Genomic DNA, 20,000 nt, shown 5'->3' on the forward strand with positions numbered 1-20,000 from the left:
TTAAAACTTTCCCACTCCCCCTCCCCTCCCCCCCTTTCAATGGTGACTGTTTAAGTTTTCAACATTTTTTTGTCTTGCTAGCAACACTGATAAGGGGGGAGGGGGGACTGCAGTGTGAGAGATAATAGGTACATTGATAACGCCCCAAGAAGGTGAAGTGTCTCCACTATTTTTGCAACTTGTTGTAGCAAAGGTCTCTTTCTTTTTCCATTTGCTGAGCTGATGACTACGAGAAAGGAGACCTCTGCCATTGGTCGAAACTCACTGTGTTGAGCATGCATGACGGTTACTTAGCGACAGAATCGGGTTGGCTCAGTAAATAACAACAGTGGAATTACTGTAAAGGAATGCAGGGAACCTCAAGCGGGCTCAAGTTGAAACACAGTCAGGGAGCATATTATAGGGCGTACAGTTTGAAGAGTGTCGTCCGAGCTTGCGGACGGCAGTTTGATCAAAGTGAGTTTCGACCCATGGCAGAGGTCTTTTTTTCCCGTACTTGTCAGCCTGGCAAACGCAAAAGAAAAACTCCACTGCTAGAAGGGAACAAGGCAGGTAGTGTGTGGACACTAAGACAATGAAATTAAAGGGGATAGGTCACGCAATTTTAGGCAATTTGAGCACTGATCGAATGGTTGCAGAATTAACTAAAATATTAAAATAACTGTTCAAAACTATAGAAGAACTCTAACAAAGCACAGGGAAGCCAAGAAGGGACATGGATGGGGACAAAACTGGAGAGGATTGAAATGAATTGAATTTGGGTAAATTTAAAAAATGTTGGCCCACCTTTTTTCAAATTATTATTTACTAAGCTGCAAAATCATTCTCAGTTGTTATGTGGCCATGATTTTGCAAATGAAAGACTCTTGCTCTGCCAATTTGACGTTGAGAGCTCATAATTAACAAAATTAAACAAAATTACCTAAAATAGCGTGACCTAGGCCCTTTAAGCAGAGTGAATCTCCAATTAGTTGAGCATTTCTTCTCGGCAATGTACATATGTCACTTTGAGATAGCGATTATAATGAATCTCACATTCTCAGTGAAATATTGTCTTTTTCTGTAGAGTTGGTCCTATGATTGGATTGCTGTTGATTGCACTTGGAACTGGAGGAATAAAGCCATGTGTCTCGGCATTTGGAGGAGATCAATTCTCTGCCAGTCAGGTCAGTCACAAGTTTCTGATATGAACAACATAACATTTTTCTTCACCTTTTTCTATCCATCATTATAACTGTCTTGTCAATAAGTGCTACATGTATGTATCTTTTTTTTGTTTGTAGGAACATCTTCTTCAAAGTTACTTTTCCATCTTCTACTTTGCTATTAATCTAGGAAGCCTTTTATCAATGATTGTGACACCGATCCTAAGAGGTTTGTTTGATATTCGAGCATTGTTTCCTCAAGATTTTAAGTCTTTTAACCCTTTGACGCCCAATTTGGCCTAATTAAACCGGTCAGACTTAGTATTTTACTCTGTGTAATGCCAGAGGATTAATTTTTACTCGTCAATGGGGAACTACTGGGAGTCAATGGGTTAAGATCTTCAAAAAAATTTTTCAATATTATTATATGGCTTGTGTTTGTAGCCAATATAACGTGCGCTCTGATTGGCTAATTGTGACTGAATTGTAGGGCATTATTCTCCCGTAATGCCCACGGGCTGATTACGGGCTTGCAAAAACAAAGCAAAAGGTAATTAAAAAGCCATATAATAAACTACTTACTAACCTAGCCAGCTCGAGCCATACTGGGGAATATTGGCCCTGGATCGTTTTTGTACGGACCAAGTGCAGCGAGGTCGGTACTGCCATGACCTCGGGCCAATATTCCCCAGTACGGCCCTGGCGCTCGGTTAGTAAGAAGTTAATATCAGGGCAGGAAATGATGGCTGGTGATCGGTAATTACCAATCAAATTTCAAGTTTTGAGCCATGCCTTCATTTGTATTGTGGCTCTAAAAATAGGAGATCAAGAAACTGCAGATCAAGGCAACAATATGTACACTAGCCTGATTCTAATCAGACAAATTTACTAAATATCATTATCAAATTGAATGTAAGAACAGAATAATTATTCCACTCTTTGGAGGGATGGGAGAAAGGGTTTTTGAGTGGACACATAAAGGTCATAACAGCCAAATACATCAATCAGTGAAAACCAAGCATTTAGAATACTTGAAACTCAATTGCAACGTAAAACTCTGAGTCTGAAAACTTCCAATAAATCTACAACCTTGCTTAATGTTTTATTTCTAGGTGATGTATCATGTTTTGGGCATGATTGTTACATGTTAGCTTTTGGGGTTCCTGCACTCTTGATGATCTTGTCGATAGGTGATTACATGTGTTGTTTCTCTTTTCCTGAAGTCTATTTAACTAATTTAAATACCTACTTGTAAAAAATATCTTATTAATTTTTATGGTTTGTTATCATTCCCAAGAAAATGGAAAGTCATAGTGATAGTAATCTCTTAGATTTGACTGTTCTTTTTTTGTTGCCTGTTTTTTAAAATTATTATTATCCTTTTATCTATTCATTAGATTCTTTTTTTCTATTGTTTTTCCATTTGAATCTTTCCATGTGTATTAATTTTTCCTGTTGTTTGTATAAACTGGTCGATATTGGTCTACATTGTAATATGTGCATTTTCCTTTTGGATCTTGAGTCTGCTTACGTAATGGTGGGACTTATTATAATTTATATTTACTGTAAGTGCCCAGTGACCTAATACAGTGTGGGAAGCAGAATTGGCATTTGTGAGCACGAGAGAGCACTCTCCTTCCACTGACACATGCATTTAGATTGTTGATTCTCCACTCTGCTTTGTGTCATGCGCTTAGTTACCTGGCCTTTAAATGAAAGTGAGGCTGGTGTTGACCTTGTTTTTTGATACAGCTCTCCCTGCTTTTCTCATGTTAATGGTGTTGTTCTCATGCTAATTTAATAGTTGGAATTTACATAAGAAAAGCAATGAGGTGTCTATCAAAACAAGGTCATCTCTTAAGCCTCACTTCCATTCATAGGCCAGGTGACTAAGCACATACCGGTAACTGTAAAATGGTCTCTTTTTTTTTGCCTTTGTTGATAAAAATTAATACATTTTTTTGCATTCGTTGATAAAATACATGTATAAAGCAAAGCTTTGAAAACTGATATTTGCAAAATTATTGATGACACATGATAATTTAGCCCTTTCTTTTTTTACCCAGCTTTATTTGTTTGTGGCCGTAACAAGTACAAAAAAGTTCCACCAGAAGGGAATATCGTTCTTCTTGTTGGATGTGCAGTTGGGGTTGGTATCAAGAAAAAACCTGTTTTAGTACATTACTGTAAATGAAAGTGACACCTTACATGTTTATAAAAGGATATTTCAATGCATTGATAAAAGATTGAGAATTCAATTCTTTGATTGTTGAATTCTTGGTCTAATTTAAATATTTGATGTGTACTGTAATTTTGTAATGGCTACAAAGTTGTACTTCATTATTGAGTGCAAGTGTGGCAAATCCTTATTTTCATATCAAGTTAGTGTGCTGCATGAGAGCTGTTTCTCCTCCAGTTTACATGTAAGATAATAACGAAGGTTTTTGGTGGTTTTAGAATGCGATTAAAAAAAGGATAAAAAGTTGTGGCTCTGCTGAGAAGAAAAAGCATTGGATGGACTATGCAAAAGATGACTATGGTGTAAGTTCCATATCATTTTTATTTTTTATATATATAGTTTTTGGATCAGACCACGTCTTCTCAATATTAAGTCATGGCATCTAACAGGATGCGGCGATGCAGATCTGCATAATTCACTGAAATCCGCATCTTCCGCATAATTCCGATATTTTCCGCAAAAAACAGAAGAAACACCTGATATTAGTGATAAAGCAGCTCCTTAACATCCTCAAAAACATAAAAGCCAAAGAAATTGACTGTTTTGAAACGCTTATTTTCCTGAACATTGAAGAAAACACACCATTTCGTTCACAAGATGAAAGTTCGTAAGAAAGATCGTAAGCAGTTTCCGCGCATTTTTTCACCAATGAGCCTGGACACTAGTTTTTGTTCCTACAATGCTTCACATTGGACGAGAAACAGTTACACTTCAGCAAATGACGTGACTGATAAGAAACAAAGTCAGTGATCGAGGGAATGGATGGCGCTCCAAAGGTGTTATCTCAAAATTGAAACAAAATTCATGACGAGAAACAAAATAATTTTTTTATCGCTTTATTTATTTTACCAAAAGTTGCAGCAAAATCCCAACTGCTAACCCTTTTATTTCAACGGTGAAAGCTGGTCGCAAATTGGTGACTCCTCCATGTATTTTAATCACAAAGGGCAAAAATTCAGTCACAAATGCGATTGTATTGGTTGCAATTTCGATTACGGATATTTACCATAAGCATGTAAATGCATTGGACGGGCCTAATTATTAGTTTTATAACTTGTTTAAATTTCTGCATAATCCGGTGTAATTTCCGCATAATCAACGTATGTTTCCGCATAATATGGCCAAAAATTTCCGCGTAATCTTTAATTTTTTTCTGCATCTCATCAGAAGCCATGTTAAGTGTCTGAATCATAAGTTAGAATATTATTGCTTTCCATGTAATGGGGACCAGAAAGACATCAATAAGGTCGTAACTGTAGTTCATGCTATGAAAAACATTAAATTTTTGCACTCAAAGATCATGTAATTTGCAAAAGAAGCAAGGGTATTCCAAAAATGCCTTACATGTCCACAAGCAGATGGTATCCAAAGCAGCATGATTCTCTAGTTTTAGGCATTGTCATATCCATATAGTGACATGGTAAGGCTCGAACTAATTTAAATCTCTTTGGTTTTTGAAAATAAAAATAATAATGAAAGACTCAAGAACTCAGATTAATTTCAGAAACTTAAATGAGATGTCTCGGTTTTTCATCAGAGTATGTATCTGGAAAATAAAAATCAAGTTAATTTTGATTGTTGAACGAAAGCATGACTTGAATTCTTTGTTTTAGACAAAATTGCTTTAAAAGGTTCTTCTACATGTAAATATACAGTGTAATGCAGTTTAGCCGATGGAAGTTCAGCTTGATTTACTGTATGTCGTTCCCTACAGACATTCGTAAAGTGTGATAATCTACACTGTATCAGCTGAAGCTTGGCAATAAGTGGTCCATTTTAAATGAAGTGATTAAAAGATGATGGTTTCAGCTTAAAAAACACTCCTTGTCAGAGCACATATACAGTAGAACCTGGCAAAATTTTGGGCATCAGCAATCTTCTTGACGGTTTGGACTATCAGACCTCCAACAATAATTAAGTAAAGACAACTCGAAAAAGTGGATTTTCTTACTGTCAATGGCCACTGATCATGTATTTCTTTTGTTCTGAATTGCAGTCTCATATGGTGGAGGATATCAAAGCTTTGTTCAAAGTTCTTTTCATGTTTCTCCCTCTACCTGTTTTCTGGACATTGTTTGATCAGCAGGTGAAAGAAGTAATCCTTTTTTAGCAAGAGATCAATACAGTCAAACCTGTATGTGTATGCACTTAAGCGTTAGTTATTAAGACGGAATCCACCAGAAGGTTGAGTAACAAGTGGACAAAAACCTTGTACCCAGATTATAAACATCGTATTGCAAACTTCTGTATGACTGTTTTAAATACATATCTTCTCAAAAAAAATCATTTCTAGCAACACCAAATGTCAAAAACAACCGTTGAACTTCGTAAGAAACACTTGAAAGTACTGGTGAAATGAAACTGAGGATGAAATTTTACCTGTGTTTGCACAATTTCTCTGAATGTTGAAATATAATTTTTCTCATTCCCATGGGAAATTGTTTTTGGTGTTATTGCAGGCAAATATTTATATCGTTAGCTTTCAGGAAATGTAAAAAGGACTGTAAAATACGTAAAATTACTCTGGTACAAGATTTTTGTCCACTAAAAAGTGAAATTGCTCGATTTTCTATCGGATTTCGTCTTAAATGCTTTAGATGCAGTGTTAATAACCAATTTTCTTGTTTCAGGGATCGCGCTGGACACTTCAAGCTGAAGAAATGGATGGTGATATTGTATGTAGTTGCGACTCCATGTCTACCCCCCCCCCCCCCCCCCCCCCCGCTGGCCCCAGGGGTACTTGGGTCAATTTTTGCCTCTCCGAACCCCGACCCCATTATAGTCTATTCTGTGGCATGGCCAATCATAGACCCCAATTTAGTACAGTCCTGCTCACCTTTGCTTCTTAGTCACTTTTGAGCAAATGTCACTTTCACTATCCCAACTTAGTCACTTTCTGGTACATTTGCTAGCTGTAAATATTTACAAACGTACTGTACCGAGCCAACTGTTAAATCTTAAAACAACAGCACAAACCATTTTTTAACTGGGGATCTTCCTATTTTTAAATCTCTGCTTACCAGAATTTTCTTATCCCAGAAATCCCAAAAATGTGCGACCCCATTCTAGTACATGTAACTCTTCTAAAAATGTAACCCCATTATAGTCAATCCAGTTGTGAAAATGCAACCCCATCAAGCAGCACATCCCCATTATCCTCTTATAAGGAAGTACCCCCCCCCCCCCCCTTCAGGAGCTACCCTCATCGCTTGATCCAAGTGATGTTAGTTTGTAATGAAATAATGAGTAAAAACTTCTAATTTTTCCTTGACTTCTTTTAGGGTGCACTTGGAACTATAAAACCAGATCAAGTCCAGGTTTGTGTCAGTGTAATAATTATTTTGCCTTTGTCAAATGTTACAATCTTGGACAAAGCTTGGGAAAATTTGATGCTCTCATAATGATTACTTTAAAGTCCTTCTACTTTCCCCCCTCCCCCTAGTCCAATGTTGCTTAAGAAATGGTCAAAGGCTTTGCACCACATTATCAACATTGGTATGGAGGAAGGGGGGGGGGGGGGGGGGTTCCCCTGATGTTCCCCTGATGTTCCCCTGGGGGGGGGAGGGAGGGGAAGGAACGGTATACTTTGCAAATGCATACCAAATGATATTTAAGCTGGAATTTTTCCCAAGAGTTTTGTCCAAGATTGTAGAACATCAAGAAATTGACTACAGTGCACTGGCATTTTGTTCAGGTCTTTAAACTTGCCTTCCTTCACTAACTGTTCATTACAAGACTAGTGATGCCATTGTTTTGAAAGTGATAGAGAAGCATCCAAACCAAGCAAATATTCTTTCAACTGTGTCTGCCCAGAGGATAGAAAATGCAGTGGAATAAATAAGCGACTTTTTTTATACAGGTGTCCATGGGGGAGGCTCATTTTTCATGGTTGCTCACTTGTTATGTTCCACAGAAAATTACAGTTTGAGGGACTGTTGCAGCCAAAAATCCTGAACAAAATTGTTGAGTTGTTTTAAACCAGCTTACATGTACCTATAACTAAAAAACTTTTCTTATTAAAGTGTATCCCCTTTTTGCTGTTTCCCTTCCCCGCTAAATTGATAATGAGACATAACTGGGTTCTTTGCACTTCGTGCTGAACAACATTGCTTGCAGTCACACATGAAAGAAACACAGTGTAACACTAGTGTTGACACTACTCAATTGTCAACTCTCTGGTGTTTTGAATCCTTTGGGAAACACTGAACAACAGAACTTGATTTTAACTCTAGTGTAAACTCCCTAATGCGACTGCAACCTTTGTGTTGGGTGGGGCACTGGATGTAGCTGAAAGTTTTTGAAATCATGGTCCAAAAAGTAAATAGCAAAGAAAGAAATAGATCAAGTAAAGCTGCAATCCTTGCAGGTATGAACGCAATTTTGGCAATTCATAGAGAAGCCTGAAAACTTCAGGACTTAACAGGGTTTGAACCCGTGACCTCACGATACTGGTGCGATGCCTTAACCAACTGAGCTAATTAAAACCACTGACATCCCATACAGGTGTCATTTGGGAGATGGTCATTTGTGTGTTCTGATGTTCCCCTGAAACAAATGACCAGCTCCTAATGTTAGCTCAGTTGGTTAGAGCATTGCACTGGTATCACAAAGTCTTGGGTTCTAAACCTGTTGAAGTCCTGAATTTTTCAGGCTTCTCTAAGCAATTGCCAAAATTGTGTCATAACTGCGAGGATCATACATTGTAGCTTTGCTTGATTTCGCATTGGCAGTTCAACATGTGATTCATTTCATATATCTTTCACCAAAGAAATAGGTCTCAGCTCTTTGGGCTGTGTTTTTCAGTGGAGTTAATAAGACAGTGATACTAAATTAAATGGTGTTTCAAGTTATTTTTTCTTTGGCTTATACTTCTATGTGAGTGCTGTTTATGATCAAAGACAGTGCAGACAAGGTGTTAATTACAATAGAGGAGAAGAGAATTAATGTTTAGTCTGTGTGAGGCAACTCTCTTTCAGTGTTCCAGAGCTGAAATAGTTTTTGCATCCAATGGGTTCATTTAACTACCAGTATCCAACAGTAGGTGTTCATGAATCTTATTCATGGTAGTTGTGCTCATTCTGTTTCATTTTCTGTTATTTGCAGGCATTAAATCCTGTATTTATTCTGATCATGATTCCTATCTTCGAAACTGTCATTTATCCCTTGCTAAGAAAGTGTAATCTACTTGTGAGGTAATAATAATAATAATAATAATAATAATAATAATAATAATAATAATACCATTCAATGTTGGAGTGATGCAAAAAAACTGCCTTGTTGGGAACTGCAAGGATATTGAGGAAAGTGTTGGAAATGTGAAGAAGAGATAATTCTGTTAGCCTTTGGTCATTTGTTATGACTCGCCTAACAAGAAAAGACAGCAATGGCAACAGCCAGAACATGATGTTGAAACTTTATAATAACAATAATAATAATAATAATAATAATAATAATAATAATAACAATAACAATAACATAGGTTCGTATTAAGCGCATTTCTATATCCCAATGCACTTTACATCATGATAAGAAAAATAGCCTAAGCAAAACATTATACATTGAACTTAAGCATAAAAATCAAAAAATATTTGGAGTTTTGTGGATGTTTTAGTGGACTTTGGATAAAAATTTACTGTCTGACTGTATGTGCTCACTGACTTAATTACCTCAGTATTCACTTTGCCATTCGAATTAGTGACTAATTCCAAGTAGATTTTGCCAAATATGTTTTATTGGTATTTTAGGCCCTTACAGCGAATGTGTGCAGGGATGCTGCTGGCAGCATGCTCATTTGTGATGGCCGCTTTTATTCAGATAGCGATTCAAGTAAGTTCTGGATATTTCATACTTGCCTGAGTAAAGAGATTTCAGACCTGTTGTTTGAGCACTTAGAAAGCCAAGTAATTTGAGATGTTCTGTGAAAATAACCGTTTTCAAACCCAGTTCCAATTTTGATCAGATGATATAAATGAGTTAAGCCTCATTTACACTAGCAAGTTAAAAACTTGCCAACTGTACACACATGCAAGTTTTTCCTTGACTTTTTCCATGGTAGTGTAAATGGAAAATATGACAAGGTTTCCTTGACAAGTGCACTTGTCAGGTAATTTACACAAGCAAATATCGTCCTTGACAAGTTTTGCCTTGACAAGTGTCCTTGTTCAAAAACTAGCATGCTAGTTTTTGAACGAGTTTGAACGAGGACACTTGTCAAGGCAAAACTTGTCATATTTTTCCATTTACACTGCCAAGGAAAAATTTTCTAGGAAAACTTGCTAGTGTAAATCAAGTGAGGTCAAGTAGTTCTTTGTTTGCATGTTTACATATGCAAAAAAAGTACGAAGCCAATATCCAGCCATCTTGACCGAACACGCTTGGTCAATAAAGGATTTATTATATGGGATAAAACACCAAAAAATTATCTTTGATCTTGTGAGACCAAGTGAGAAATCCCGAGCTGGCAAGATAGCTCCATCTTGACCGCTCGCTCAGGTAGCCAATGACAGCGTGGGATTTGGTTCATCTTGCCTACTCTTGGGGCTAGTCATATAATAATGTCAGATATTGTTATCATCTAAGTTCTTTTAGTTGTTGTTTATTTTTTAAATTTCTGCGTCTTTTAAGTTTGTGCAAGACACAACTTGGTAAAATTATTTTGTTTGGTTCTCTTACAGAAAAGTCGTGTAGTAGTAGTTGAACCTCCAACTTCCTTTGCCAATCTTCGCGTCATTAATGCAGGCGTGTGTCCCATACAGGTGTTTGGTATTGGCCTTAATACTGAGGTCGCAGTCATGAAGGTATAGAAGTTATGTCATTAAAGTTAAATTATGTTGGCCCATCAGCAGTAATAGTGAAGAGGCTACTAAAAAATTCAAGTAGTGGTTTAGAAGGATGTTTGTACCACACGTAGAAGTGATTAATGGCTTCAGACTTAAGAGTTACATTGTAAAGCCATTAACAGTAACAAAATTTAATATTGTTTTGCTTGTAGGCTTCAGAATATATTCATGTCCCAGTGACTTTGGATAAAATTAATGTCAAGACTGTCAAATGTCCAACTTCCCTCAGCAAGTTCTTCCAAGTCTCAATAACCGATAAACAAGTATCCACCTTTGTTGTTGGTAGAGAGAAAAACGCACTGATTGGAAAAATTGTAAGTTGAACAGTTCTGAAATTTTCTTTTTACCGCATTGCTTGTACTCTCGCAATTGGGCCGGAGGCAGTGTGGCCCAGTGGTTAGGGCGCTTGCCTTGAGATCCGGAGATCCCGGGTTCAAGACCCGCTCTGACCACTCGTTGAATTTGGTCCTGGTAGTCCCGGGTACAACTTCCCAGCCACACTTGTTAATAGCTAACTGGTTTGCCTCCAGCCAGTTGGGATTCTTAACAGTTGTTGTTGTTGTGTTCTGTCGTTTCGTTGTGTTTCATTGGCCCTGAAAAGCCCCTACGGGGAGCGGTCAATTAAGTATGTATTGTATTGTATTGTATTTGATTGGCTAAGAAGAGTCTAGACAACGCTACTCACGTCAATTGAAAGTTTCATGCAATCGTATTAGCTAATCAGAAATTCTCATTTTGGGAAAAAAACCAATATACCTAATCAGCTACATGTAACTCAATGTTGTATCCAATTCAAATCTCCCAGGACTAAGATTCTTTGTGCATTATATTGGCATGATAATGTAGCGTTCATATTTAAAATGGTATGGAAATACTTGGAACAACATGTTTATATTCCCAAAGGGTTTGAATTGGGTACAGCATTGAATGAGCAAGTGAGGTCTATGAGATTGTGAGAACATTATAGTTAACGCTTGCTCTAGCTCTCTTTGTGTCACGATCGTGGTCACGCTCTGAAATAAACATTTTCTTTGGTGTTGAATATTGGCTGCGCCTGGAGAGTCCACAACATTTTGACCACTGTGAAGACGAATATCATTGTCGATAAGGAGTACAGACAATGCTGAACCACATTCTGGTCTATCAGAAAGTCAGTCAGTTAGCTAACAAATGTGTCAGCTATTTATTTGGTCTCTTAGGGTGCGTTCGATTGACCGTATTCCGGAATAGGAATACGTGGAATAGAAGATAGAAGTCCTTTGTGTTTACGGAGATTCACATTAAAATTGTCAAACACCTGCTAAAATGCTCAGTATTTTAAACATATATTTATTATCCTTGTTGCTTCAAAACGCTAGAAATGCCGTTTTAAATCACCACTTCAAGTATTCTTATTCCAGAATAGGGTCAATCGAAGCACCCTTAATCAGTCATGTAGTCCGCTAGTCTGCTTGTGAATCAGTGAGGCATTCAGTGAATGCCAGTCAGTAATTATTGATCTTTTTTTGCATAAACGTGTCAACAATGAACCAAGAATGAGAGTTACTTTTTAGGGGGAAATCTTGTGTGTAAACCCAGCCCTTTTATTTCTATTTTAGTTTAAAGATATTGTTGAACCTCTTAAAGGTGGTGTTACAAAAGTCAGGTATGTTCTTTGAGATATTTGCTGCTGCCCTCCCAAAATGCGTATATTTTTTACAAAGAAAATTCTTAGAAGGCAGCCCTGTTCGCTCTGTTGTTGTTTCTAAAACTTTGATCTCCTTGTTCTAAAAAGCCGGATTTTTAACATGTTTCAAAGAGAAGAAACCAAGTTTTAGAATTTAAAAGGCCAATGTGACGCCAAATGATGATATTTTTGGCTTGAATTAAAAGGTTAAAAGGCTTCCGAATGATGTAATTTTATGACACCCAAAATGCCAAAAAAGTAGAACGAAACAATGCAATAACTACTTAAAACTGTTGAAAAACATTTAAAGAAATGCAGCAAAAGTAAAGAGAAGCATGGATGGACACAAGTGGACAAGATTGAAACGGATTGCATTTGGTAATCTTGAAAAACGTCGGCCGGACGTTTTTCTTGTTTATGGTAAATCGCCTGGATAAAGGTCGTTTTTGCTCGCGATTATCTTGTTTCTGTTGTCACGATAATTTTATCAGTAAACGAATTCCACGTTACCATTTTCGAGTTTTAAACTCGTGATTGACTTTAGATTTCCCCAAAACAACCTAAAATAACGTTGCATAGCCCCTTTAAATTGCTTTTTCTTTGAAGAATTATACAACAAATTCTGGGTTTCTATATTCCCGGAAATGTTTCGAAAATCACACGTTTGAAAGGTTCCTTTGCTTGGAATCTGAAGACTGGCCTCACTTTTACGGTTTTTTTATTCTATAAGCGACGTAAAAAGACAATTTCAGGTTATGTGGAAGACGTGAACACACGGCGATCATTTTTTAAATATTCTCTTCGAATGTCTACGCTGTTTTTACTGGGTTAATTCCCGTTTAGTTAGTTATATTTTCAGACGTCGATCCACCACGATCTTGTTTTTGTTTTAATAAGATCCTTATTGAATGCATTCAAGGCACAAACAGCAGAGAAATTAAGTGGCGCAAGATTTCGTCCAATCTAAAGGCACATCAGAGCACATCAAAATCAGTATTTTAGCCTCTTTCGAAGCCCCTTTTGAAGAATATTACGTCGATACTATTGTCTGCAGTCTTATTATCGCTTTGATTTTCAATTTTCAGGTTTATTTATACGGGTGGAGATGTCGCTCCTCTTGTAGACATCGATCTCAACAAAACGTTATCTTACAAAGCAGTTGGAACATTTCAAAATACTGACTACAAGAAGATAGTGGCAAAAAAGTAAGTTGAAACTCCAGGCAGATATAGCTGTCATGTCTCTTTCTTACAGCTCCCAGTTAACCTTATAGCTCAGTTGTAGAGCGGTTGTTGCTTAAACTCCGTAGGGTTTTAATCATTAGTACAGTTTTGTTACCACAAATTTGTTATCACTCGTACATAAAAATCGACTCGCAGCTTATTACATCTGGCTGTTGTTCCGGACTCTGAGATCTTAAATGGACCGTATAGTAGCTGGCAGAGGCGCCTTATCTATGTGTTTGGTCCATAACAAAGAACATCTGGACTGAGCTGCACCCTTCGTATTTCAGCCCCTGTGTGACTGTAAGGAAGAGTTATTAGCTAGGCCTGTTTATAGATTTATTTTCATTTTTGTCACGACGTTTTTATTACGATTTATGTTCCGACAAATGACGTAAAGGATTACAGACTTTCACTGTAAAATAATTTATAGCGGGAGAATGAGTCTGATTTTGTCGCTTATTATACTTTAAAATCTTCGGGGTTGCATGGAGGACGCAATGGTGAGAGCTCATGTGGCCAGGGTTCGATTCTCAGTCTCGGCGTCATATGTGGATTGAGTTCATTATTGGTTCTCAACTCTGCACCAAAGGGTTTTTCTCCGGGTGTGCCAGTTTTTCCCTCCACTAAAAAACTAACATTTGATTTCCATTAAAGCCGTCTCATCTTCAAATAACCGAGCTCAGTTTCTCTTCTAATTGCAATTGGGGTTGGAGAGTTTTGATAGTTGATTTTTCGGTGTAACCGTATTTAGTCAATTTTTTTGTTCATTTTACGTTAGGTATCCATTGAAAATTAGGCAGGCTGGACAAAGCAAAAAGCTTGTAGATCAACAGATCTACTTTGCTAATGGAGGTGTCTTCACGACTGTTATTCAACCGAATCCAGTGAAGGCAGGCCAGGTTGGATTTACTTTCCAGTGTCGAATTGTAAATTATGTTGCGCAGAGCGGTTTTCAATTGAGTGTCGCAAAACAACTTGAAATACCAAAGTAATTACTTCGACCAAGCACAGCAGGTGCAAATAGCGCAGTGAACCAAATCAAAACTCGTAGCAAGCTGCAATTCCGTGTAACTTTCTCAAAGCGTGGGAAAAATCCGGCGTGCAAGTCGCGATTGGTTTTGGTATCCTTCTCAATAGGGAGCTTTAGCAACGACAACGGCGACGGCAACAAGAACGTCACAAATTTGCATATTTATTGGGCAAAAACAATAGCTTTGCACGCCCTGCACGTGCGTTTTTCACTTTTGTCCATTTCTTTGCCGTCTTCTGCAAAACAACAACGTCAAATAGCCAATTTGAGGTTTTATCGAGGACGTCAGCACTTAAGCCCTGGCAAAACTATCGAACAAAGTTGGATCCAACATCCAACATTGTTGGATGTGAATGTTGAGATAGTGGCAAAACTGTATTCAACATTGCTAGACGAAACAAGCTACCGGTGCACGTTGGCGCTAAATTTGAAAATATGGCGCTAACACACAAACGAAAAGCTCTTGTAGCGTTTATGGTTCTCGAGCTGTTAGAGGACCCAACTGACCGTGTCAAGCGAGGGAAAACTAGTGAATGGCTAAAAGAACGATCCGAAAAGGGAATGTTCCAAACTGTAATACAATTATCGCTGCAGGATACGCCTGCATTTAAGGAGATGATGCGAATGAGCCCGGATCAGTTCAAAGAAATTTTGAACACAATTGAACAGGACATATGCAAACAGAGCACGAAAATGGGCGGTGAACCGATTATTCCCGCTGAAAGGCTAGCTTTGACGCTCAGATTTCTGGTTACTGGCGAGAGTTTTCGATCCCTTCATTTTCAATTTAGGATCAGCAGACCTGCAGTATCATATATTGTGACGGAAGTGTGTGAAGCAATAACCAAAAGGCTGGGCCCTTCTTACTTAAAAGTGCCTTCGTCTGAGCAGGAATGGCTACAGATTGCAAAACAGTTTGAAGAGAAATGGAACTTTCCGAATTGCTTGGGAGCCATCGACTGGAAGCATATTACCCTCCAACCTCCTCCAAACTCGGGATCTCATTATTATAACTGTAAACCGTCACACGCACTCCATTGTCCTATTGGCTATTGCTGGTCCCGATTGTGACGTTCTCTATGCAGATGTAGGAACTAATGGCCGCGTATCAGATGGTGGCATGTGGAATAAGTGTTGCTTTCTTAAGGAACTTGTAGGAAACAAGTTGGGAATTCCACCGAGTAGGCCACTACCGCCATCTTTGTTTTGCAAATGACGCGAGAAGCCTAGGCTTGAAAATAAAATAGCGATTCTTGATTGGCTAGCAGGGCGAACGTGACCTGCTGCAGGATACAACTTTGTTGGAAGGGCGGCAAAACACTCTAACATTTTTTCGTCGACCAGAATTGTTGAGCGAAATGTTTGATCAAAAGCAAACTCTATCCAACATTTGATCGAGCAAAAATTGTTGGACAAACAGCCTCCAACATAGGCGGCCAAACGGTCCAACAATGTTGGATCGAGCAAAGTTGGAAGGTTGAATCCAACTTTGTTCGATAGTTTTGCCGGGGCTTTAAAGATAAATTTTCAATTGCTCCCGTAAATTAAGCACCGCTCCGACCAGTGACATTCTTGAGGAACTACCACACCCTTGTCATATTAAAAAGGTTGAAATAGGCACGAAGCGATTAAATTATCGCGAATTTATATTTTGAGATGACGTTCTCGTTGCCGTCGGCGTTGTCGTTGCTTAAGCTCCCTAATACTCCTTATTCCAAAATGGCCACTATTTTAGTATTCTTTTGTTCGCTTGCAAATTAGCCCTTGTTGCCTCGTTTAAGGTTAAATATTCTTTTGAATTTTCAGCTTAAAAACGAGGCAACGAGGGCTAATTTGCAAGCGAACAAAAGAATACTAAAATGACGGCCATTTTGGAATGAGGTGTATGATTAATAAACTGGCGCGAGATTCAGTAAACCAATCACTAAGCGTAGCGGCAATTGTGTAAATTGTTTCGACAGTCGTTTGAAAACTGCTCTAAAGCGTATTGCTTGCCTCGCACAAAGGAAATTCTGCTGAAGACTGAGACAAGGAAGTTCAAGGAAATTGGTGACCCTACAAAGGAAAAAAAAAACGTTTCGGTTACTTTACTATATAGCGGATATACATTTCTGTAGACTTGATGTACTATGGCTGCGCCCAAAGGCGCTTTACGACAAAAATGAGCGGTGAAAGGAAAGTTTGAAAACAAACGTAACACGCTTTAAATTCCCAACAAGCAGAAGAAAACCAACGTGTTATTTAAAAATCTTTGAAGACGAATAGACGCATTGGTCAGAGCCTAATTTTGAACCCGAAGATTGCATATATAGATCTCGTTTCTCAATCACTGGGCCCCACTGCCAGCCTGCATTTTCCCGGATCTAGTTGCGAGCGTAGGAACTTAGCTTCGGAAACCAAAACGAGCCATTCATCATGTAACATTCATCTCACAGTGCCTGATCTACCATTCCTTCGAGTCAACGGAGGAAAATTGGTACCCACCATTGTCTTCAGCAGTATCTTGGTCAACACTAATTTGCATCCATCAAACTGACATTGGACATTTCGTAACAATTAAACGACACAATATCCCATGTTAATATTGACAAGCTTACCGCTTTAAAAAGAATGAAAACAGGCAGAATTACAGCTTTACTTCAACAAGAAATAGCGTTTTTAAGCTATGCCGCGCTGATCTACAGTATTTAGGTCTAAAAACCCCGTTGAAGACGGTTAACTTTCAATTGTTTTGCTGGGTTCTACTGTTTCAATACTCTGAAAAATTCGATTTTCCGGGAGGTTGTCTCGTTAGTCTAGTGGATATCGGAAACTGCAAGGTGAAGCCAATAATCCGGGTTCAACTCTTTGCCTCGCCTATTGTGAATCTTTTCAGCTTGTTTACAATCTTTGTTTCGTTGAAGAAGATTTGAAGTCTAAAGTAGACTGTACGTCGTATAAGTTGAATAAAAAGGGAAATGTCAGTTTGAGGGATGGAAAGAAGTGATGACCCAGTATCTTCCATTGTCAAAAATACCATAATACTCTTTGTTTGTCCTTCCAAAATTTTGCATAAGCATCGTTTCCAGTTTCTCTTTGGACCATTGTAAGTCCCAAGAGAAAATAAAAACAATGCTTATGCAAAATGTTGGAGGAACAAAGAGAGTATTATGGTATTTTTGATACTGACTGATAGGCCATTTCCGAGGGAAAGACCTTAGACAGCAATGACCGGAACCAGGTTGCTGACCAGCGGTTTTGGTTAAAACAATGGTTTGCTAGGGATGCTCAGTCTCGCGGGCTCAGAAAACCTGGTTGTGGTCATTGTTTATTTAAGGTTTTTCTTTCCGAGGTCATGTCTGCCTCCTCTTCAAAGCGAGTCGAAGTGTGAAAATGAGTTTTCATTCATATGTAAAGTAGAACTAATTACCATCGCAAAAACTTTGCACTTAGACTCGCTTTGAAGAGGAGGCAGACGTAAACTCAGAAATGGCCCATTCATATTTAACTTCTCGTGGTGTGTAAGTCACGTTAACAATGAAATGTGGAAGTAATCCTCGCACAAATTAAGGAATTATCTCTCACGCGGCTTCGACGGGATTCGAACCCATGACCTCTGCGTTGCTGTGCGAGGCTGATCACTTCCACATTTCGCGTGTAACCTGCACTTGAAATATGTACATTTCTTTCACTCACTTTATCAATCGTGTCATTTTCGTAGCTCGTTGTAAAGAAATACAATGATGTGAGTCCAAAGACCATTTCAATGCTGTGGCAGATTCCTCAGTATATTACAATTACTGCTGGAGAAGTTCTGTTCTCCATAACAGGACTGGAATTCGCTTACTCGCAGGTTTGTGTCTCTTTACCCCTGGGAGTCAATGGGTTACCCCTGGGAGTCAATGGGCTAAGTGTTTTTTGGTCTGCATCTCTCCCATCTTCACTCTGTTTTCCTTTCCATTCATCTCTCCTTACTTATTTATTTCCAAATCCTTTCCTCTCACCTTGATTTTTACAAAGAAGATGCAACGAAGCAATACTCCAAAGCTTTTTTGGCCCCTACACAGGCTTTTAACTAAAGGAAAAGACTATAAAAGGTCCTTTGCTGTGTACAAGACTTCATTCTTTTAATTCTCGATATCGAACTGTCAACACACTGACAACCCCATGCATGGCTGAGCAATGCTGATAGAAATTCAGATTACAAACGCTCCAGCTTTCTTTATTTCGTTAAAAGTTGATTAGTATTCCTCTTTTTTTGTAGAGTGGTTTTCAGTTGAGTGTCGAAAGTTATTAGCGAATTGCATTGGTTTTGCATTACTTCAATCAGTGATTTTTTTGACCAATCAGAAGTGAAACCAAAACCAATCGTGGCTCGCGCGTGCACATTTTCCCGCGCTTTGTGTCGGCTACGTGTAATTACTTCGAGTTTTGATTGGGTTACTGGATTGTCTCCGTCCTTTTTGATTGGCCAAAGTAATTACTTTGGTTTTGGTTTTAAGACACTCGATTGAAACTCGCTCTAGTTTATCAAAACTGGAGTGCAAATAAAGTGAACGAAATCAGTTCTCCATTTGTCAGGTTGCCATTTTGGATGAGCCTTGGAAGCATCGATTGCGTAACTTGGTGGAGGGGATATGCCTTTATAATTAGGGTTATTTTAACTGTTTTAACGCTATCTTTTTGTAGGACTGTGGAAGTTTCCTTTAACGTCACACGATTTTGCTCGTTCATATAGTTTGGTCTTATCTTTTTGTTCTTAGGCTCCAGTTAGCATGAAGTCTTGTATAATGGCAGGTTGGCTCATGACTGTCTCTGTTGGAAATGCTATAGTTGTTGTATTTGCCGAAGCACGGCTTACAGACAACATGGTAAGGACGTGTGAAGTGTGTGACCATTGCTAAGGAATGTGCGAATGGTGGCCGATCATTCATCGTATCTTATCATGAAGAGATGTGTTAATCAATTACGACTCGGCCATACTCGGAAAATTTCCGAATGTTCCGATTTCTATTTCGTGTGCTTTCCTACCGACTTTGCTACAGTAGACCGAAGAGAATGATAGAACGATTTCCACAGCAGGTCCAAACAGCGCAATGAACCAATCCAGATATGTGAATTGCTCAAAGCGCGGGAAAAATCGTGCTTGCAAGTTGTGATTGCCTTTGGTTTTCCTTCTCACTGGTTGATAGTCTAGACTGGTGCGAGATTCTCTCACCAGTTACTAAGCGTATTCGACAGTCATTTGAAAACTGCTTTAAACCAACATTCTATAATAATAGAAAGATTTATTGTCGAGTTTAGATGAAACTACAAAGAGGTCTGCTTACCGTATCATATAGCCTGAGATTTATGTGAGCCACTTCCCTTGGAACTGGAAAACAGCGGCTCAGTCAATCTTGTGTCTCTTTATCAAAAACAAATCGAACTCTCTTTAAACATTTTGGTTAAAGGCGCTTAACAAATGAAAAGCAAGTGCTCTTGTGTAATTTTTGTGGGTCTTGTTAGTCATACAGCTGATGCGAAAGAATTTTGCGGGAGTTGAAATAATTTAAACACAAAACTTTATTTTCCTTCGCCGTACTTACCGGGAAAGGTCTGTAGCAGATCAATATACTCGAGAAAGGGTTGACTCAAGGAATTATAATTAGTGGCGATAGAGGCTGCTTTACTTAGTCTTATCCGTCCATTTCATTTACAGGCAAACGAATTTTTCTTCTTTGCTGGTCTGCTGTTGCTGGTTATGGTGGTATTTATCATCATGTCGCACTTTTACAAGTACGTCTATTATTCCGTCAATGGCGAAACAAGTGAAGGAGCCCCGCTTCAGGAAACCAAGAAAAAGAAGGCTGACGAATCTGTAACAACACAAGAGT

The 20,000-nt window shown here is 38.4% G+C and overlaps 1 protein-coding gene across 1 annotated transcript in view; it reads left to right on the forward strand.

Annotated features, from left to right (window-relative positions):
- Positions 1-20,000, forward strand: part of LOC137984863 (solute carrier family 15 member 2-like) — a 29,031-nt gene that overhangs the window by 7,503 nt on the left and 1,528 nt on the right. Inside the window, exons 7-24 of the mRNA XM_068832179.1 lie at positions 1,067-1,166; positions 1,284-1,374; positions 2,258-2,335; positions 3,212-3,294; positions 3,603-3,686; positions 5,381-5,470; positions 6,015-6,059; positions 6,666-6,701; positions 8,488-8,576; positions 9,129-9,210; positions 10,059-10,181; positions 10,376-10,537; positions 11,822-11,868; positions 12,975-13,094; positions 13,894-14,014; positions 17,846-17,977; positions 18,888-18,995; positions 19,826-20,000. The exon at positions 19,826-20,000 is cut by the window's right edge and continues 1,528 nt beyond it. Coding sequence (XP_068688280.1) covers positions 1,067-1,166; positions 1,284-1,374; positions 2,258-2,335; positions 3,212-3,294; positions 3,603-3,686; positions 5,381-5,470; positions 6,015-6,059; positions 6,666-6,701; positions 8,488-8,576; positions 9,129-9,210; positions 10,059-10,181; positions 10,376-10,537; positions 11,822-11,868; positions 12,975-13,094; positions 13,894-14,014; positions 17,846-17,977; positions 18,888-18,995; positions 19,826-20,000 — 1,766 coding nt within the window. The remainder of the gene's footprint in view (positions 1-1,066; positions 1,167-1,283; positions 1,375-2,257; positions 2,336-3,211; positions 3,295-3,602; positions 3,687-5,380; positions 5,471-6,014; positions 6,060-6,665; positions 6,702-8,487; positions 8,577-9,128; positions 9,211-10,058; positions 10,182-10,375; positions 10,538-11,821; positions 11,869-12,974; positions 13,095-13,893; positions 14,015-17,845; positions 17,978-18,887; positions 18,996-19,825) is intronic.

The sequence above is a fragment of the Montipora foliosa genome, chromosome 14 (assembly GCF_036669935.1).
Source record: "Montipora foliosa isolate CH-2021 chromosome 14, ASM3666993v2, whole genome shotgun sequence".
Taxonomy (NCBI): Eukaryota; Metazoa; Cnidaria; class Anthozoa; order Scleractinia; family Acroporidae; genus Montipora; species Montipora foliosa.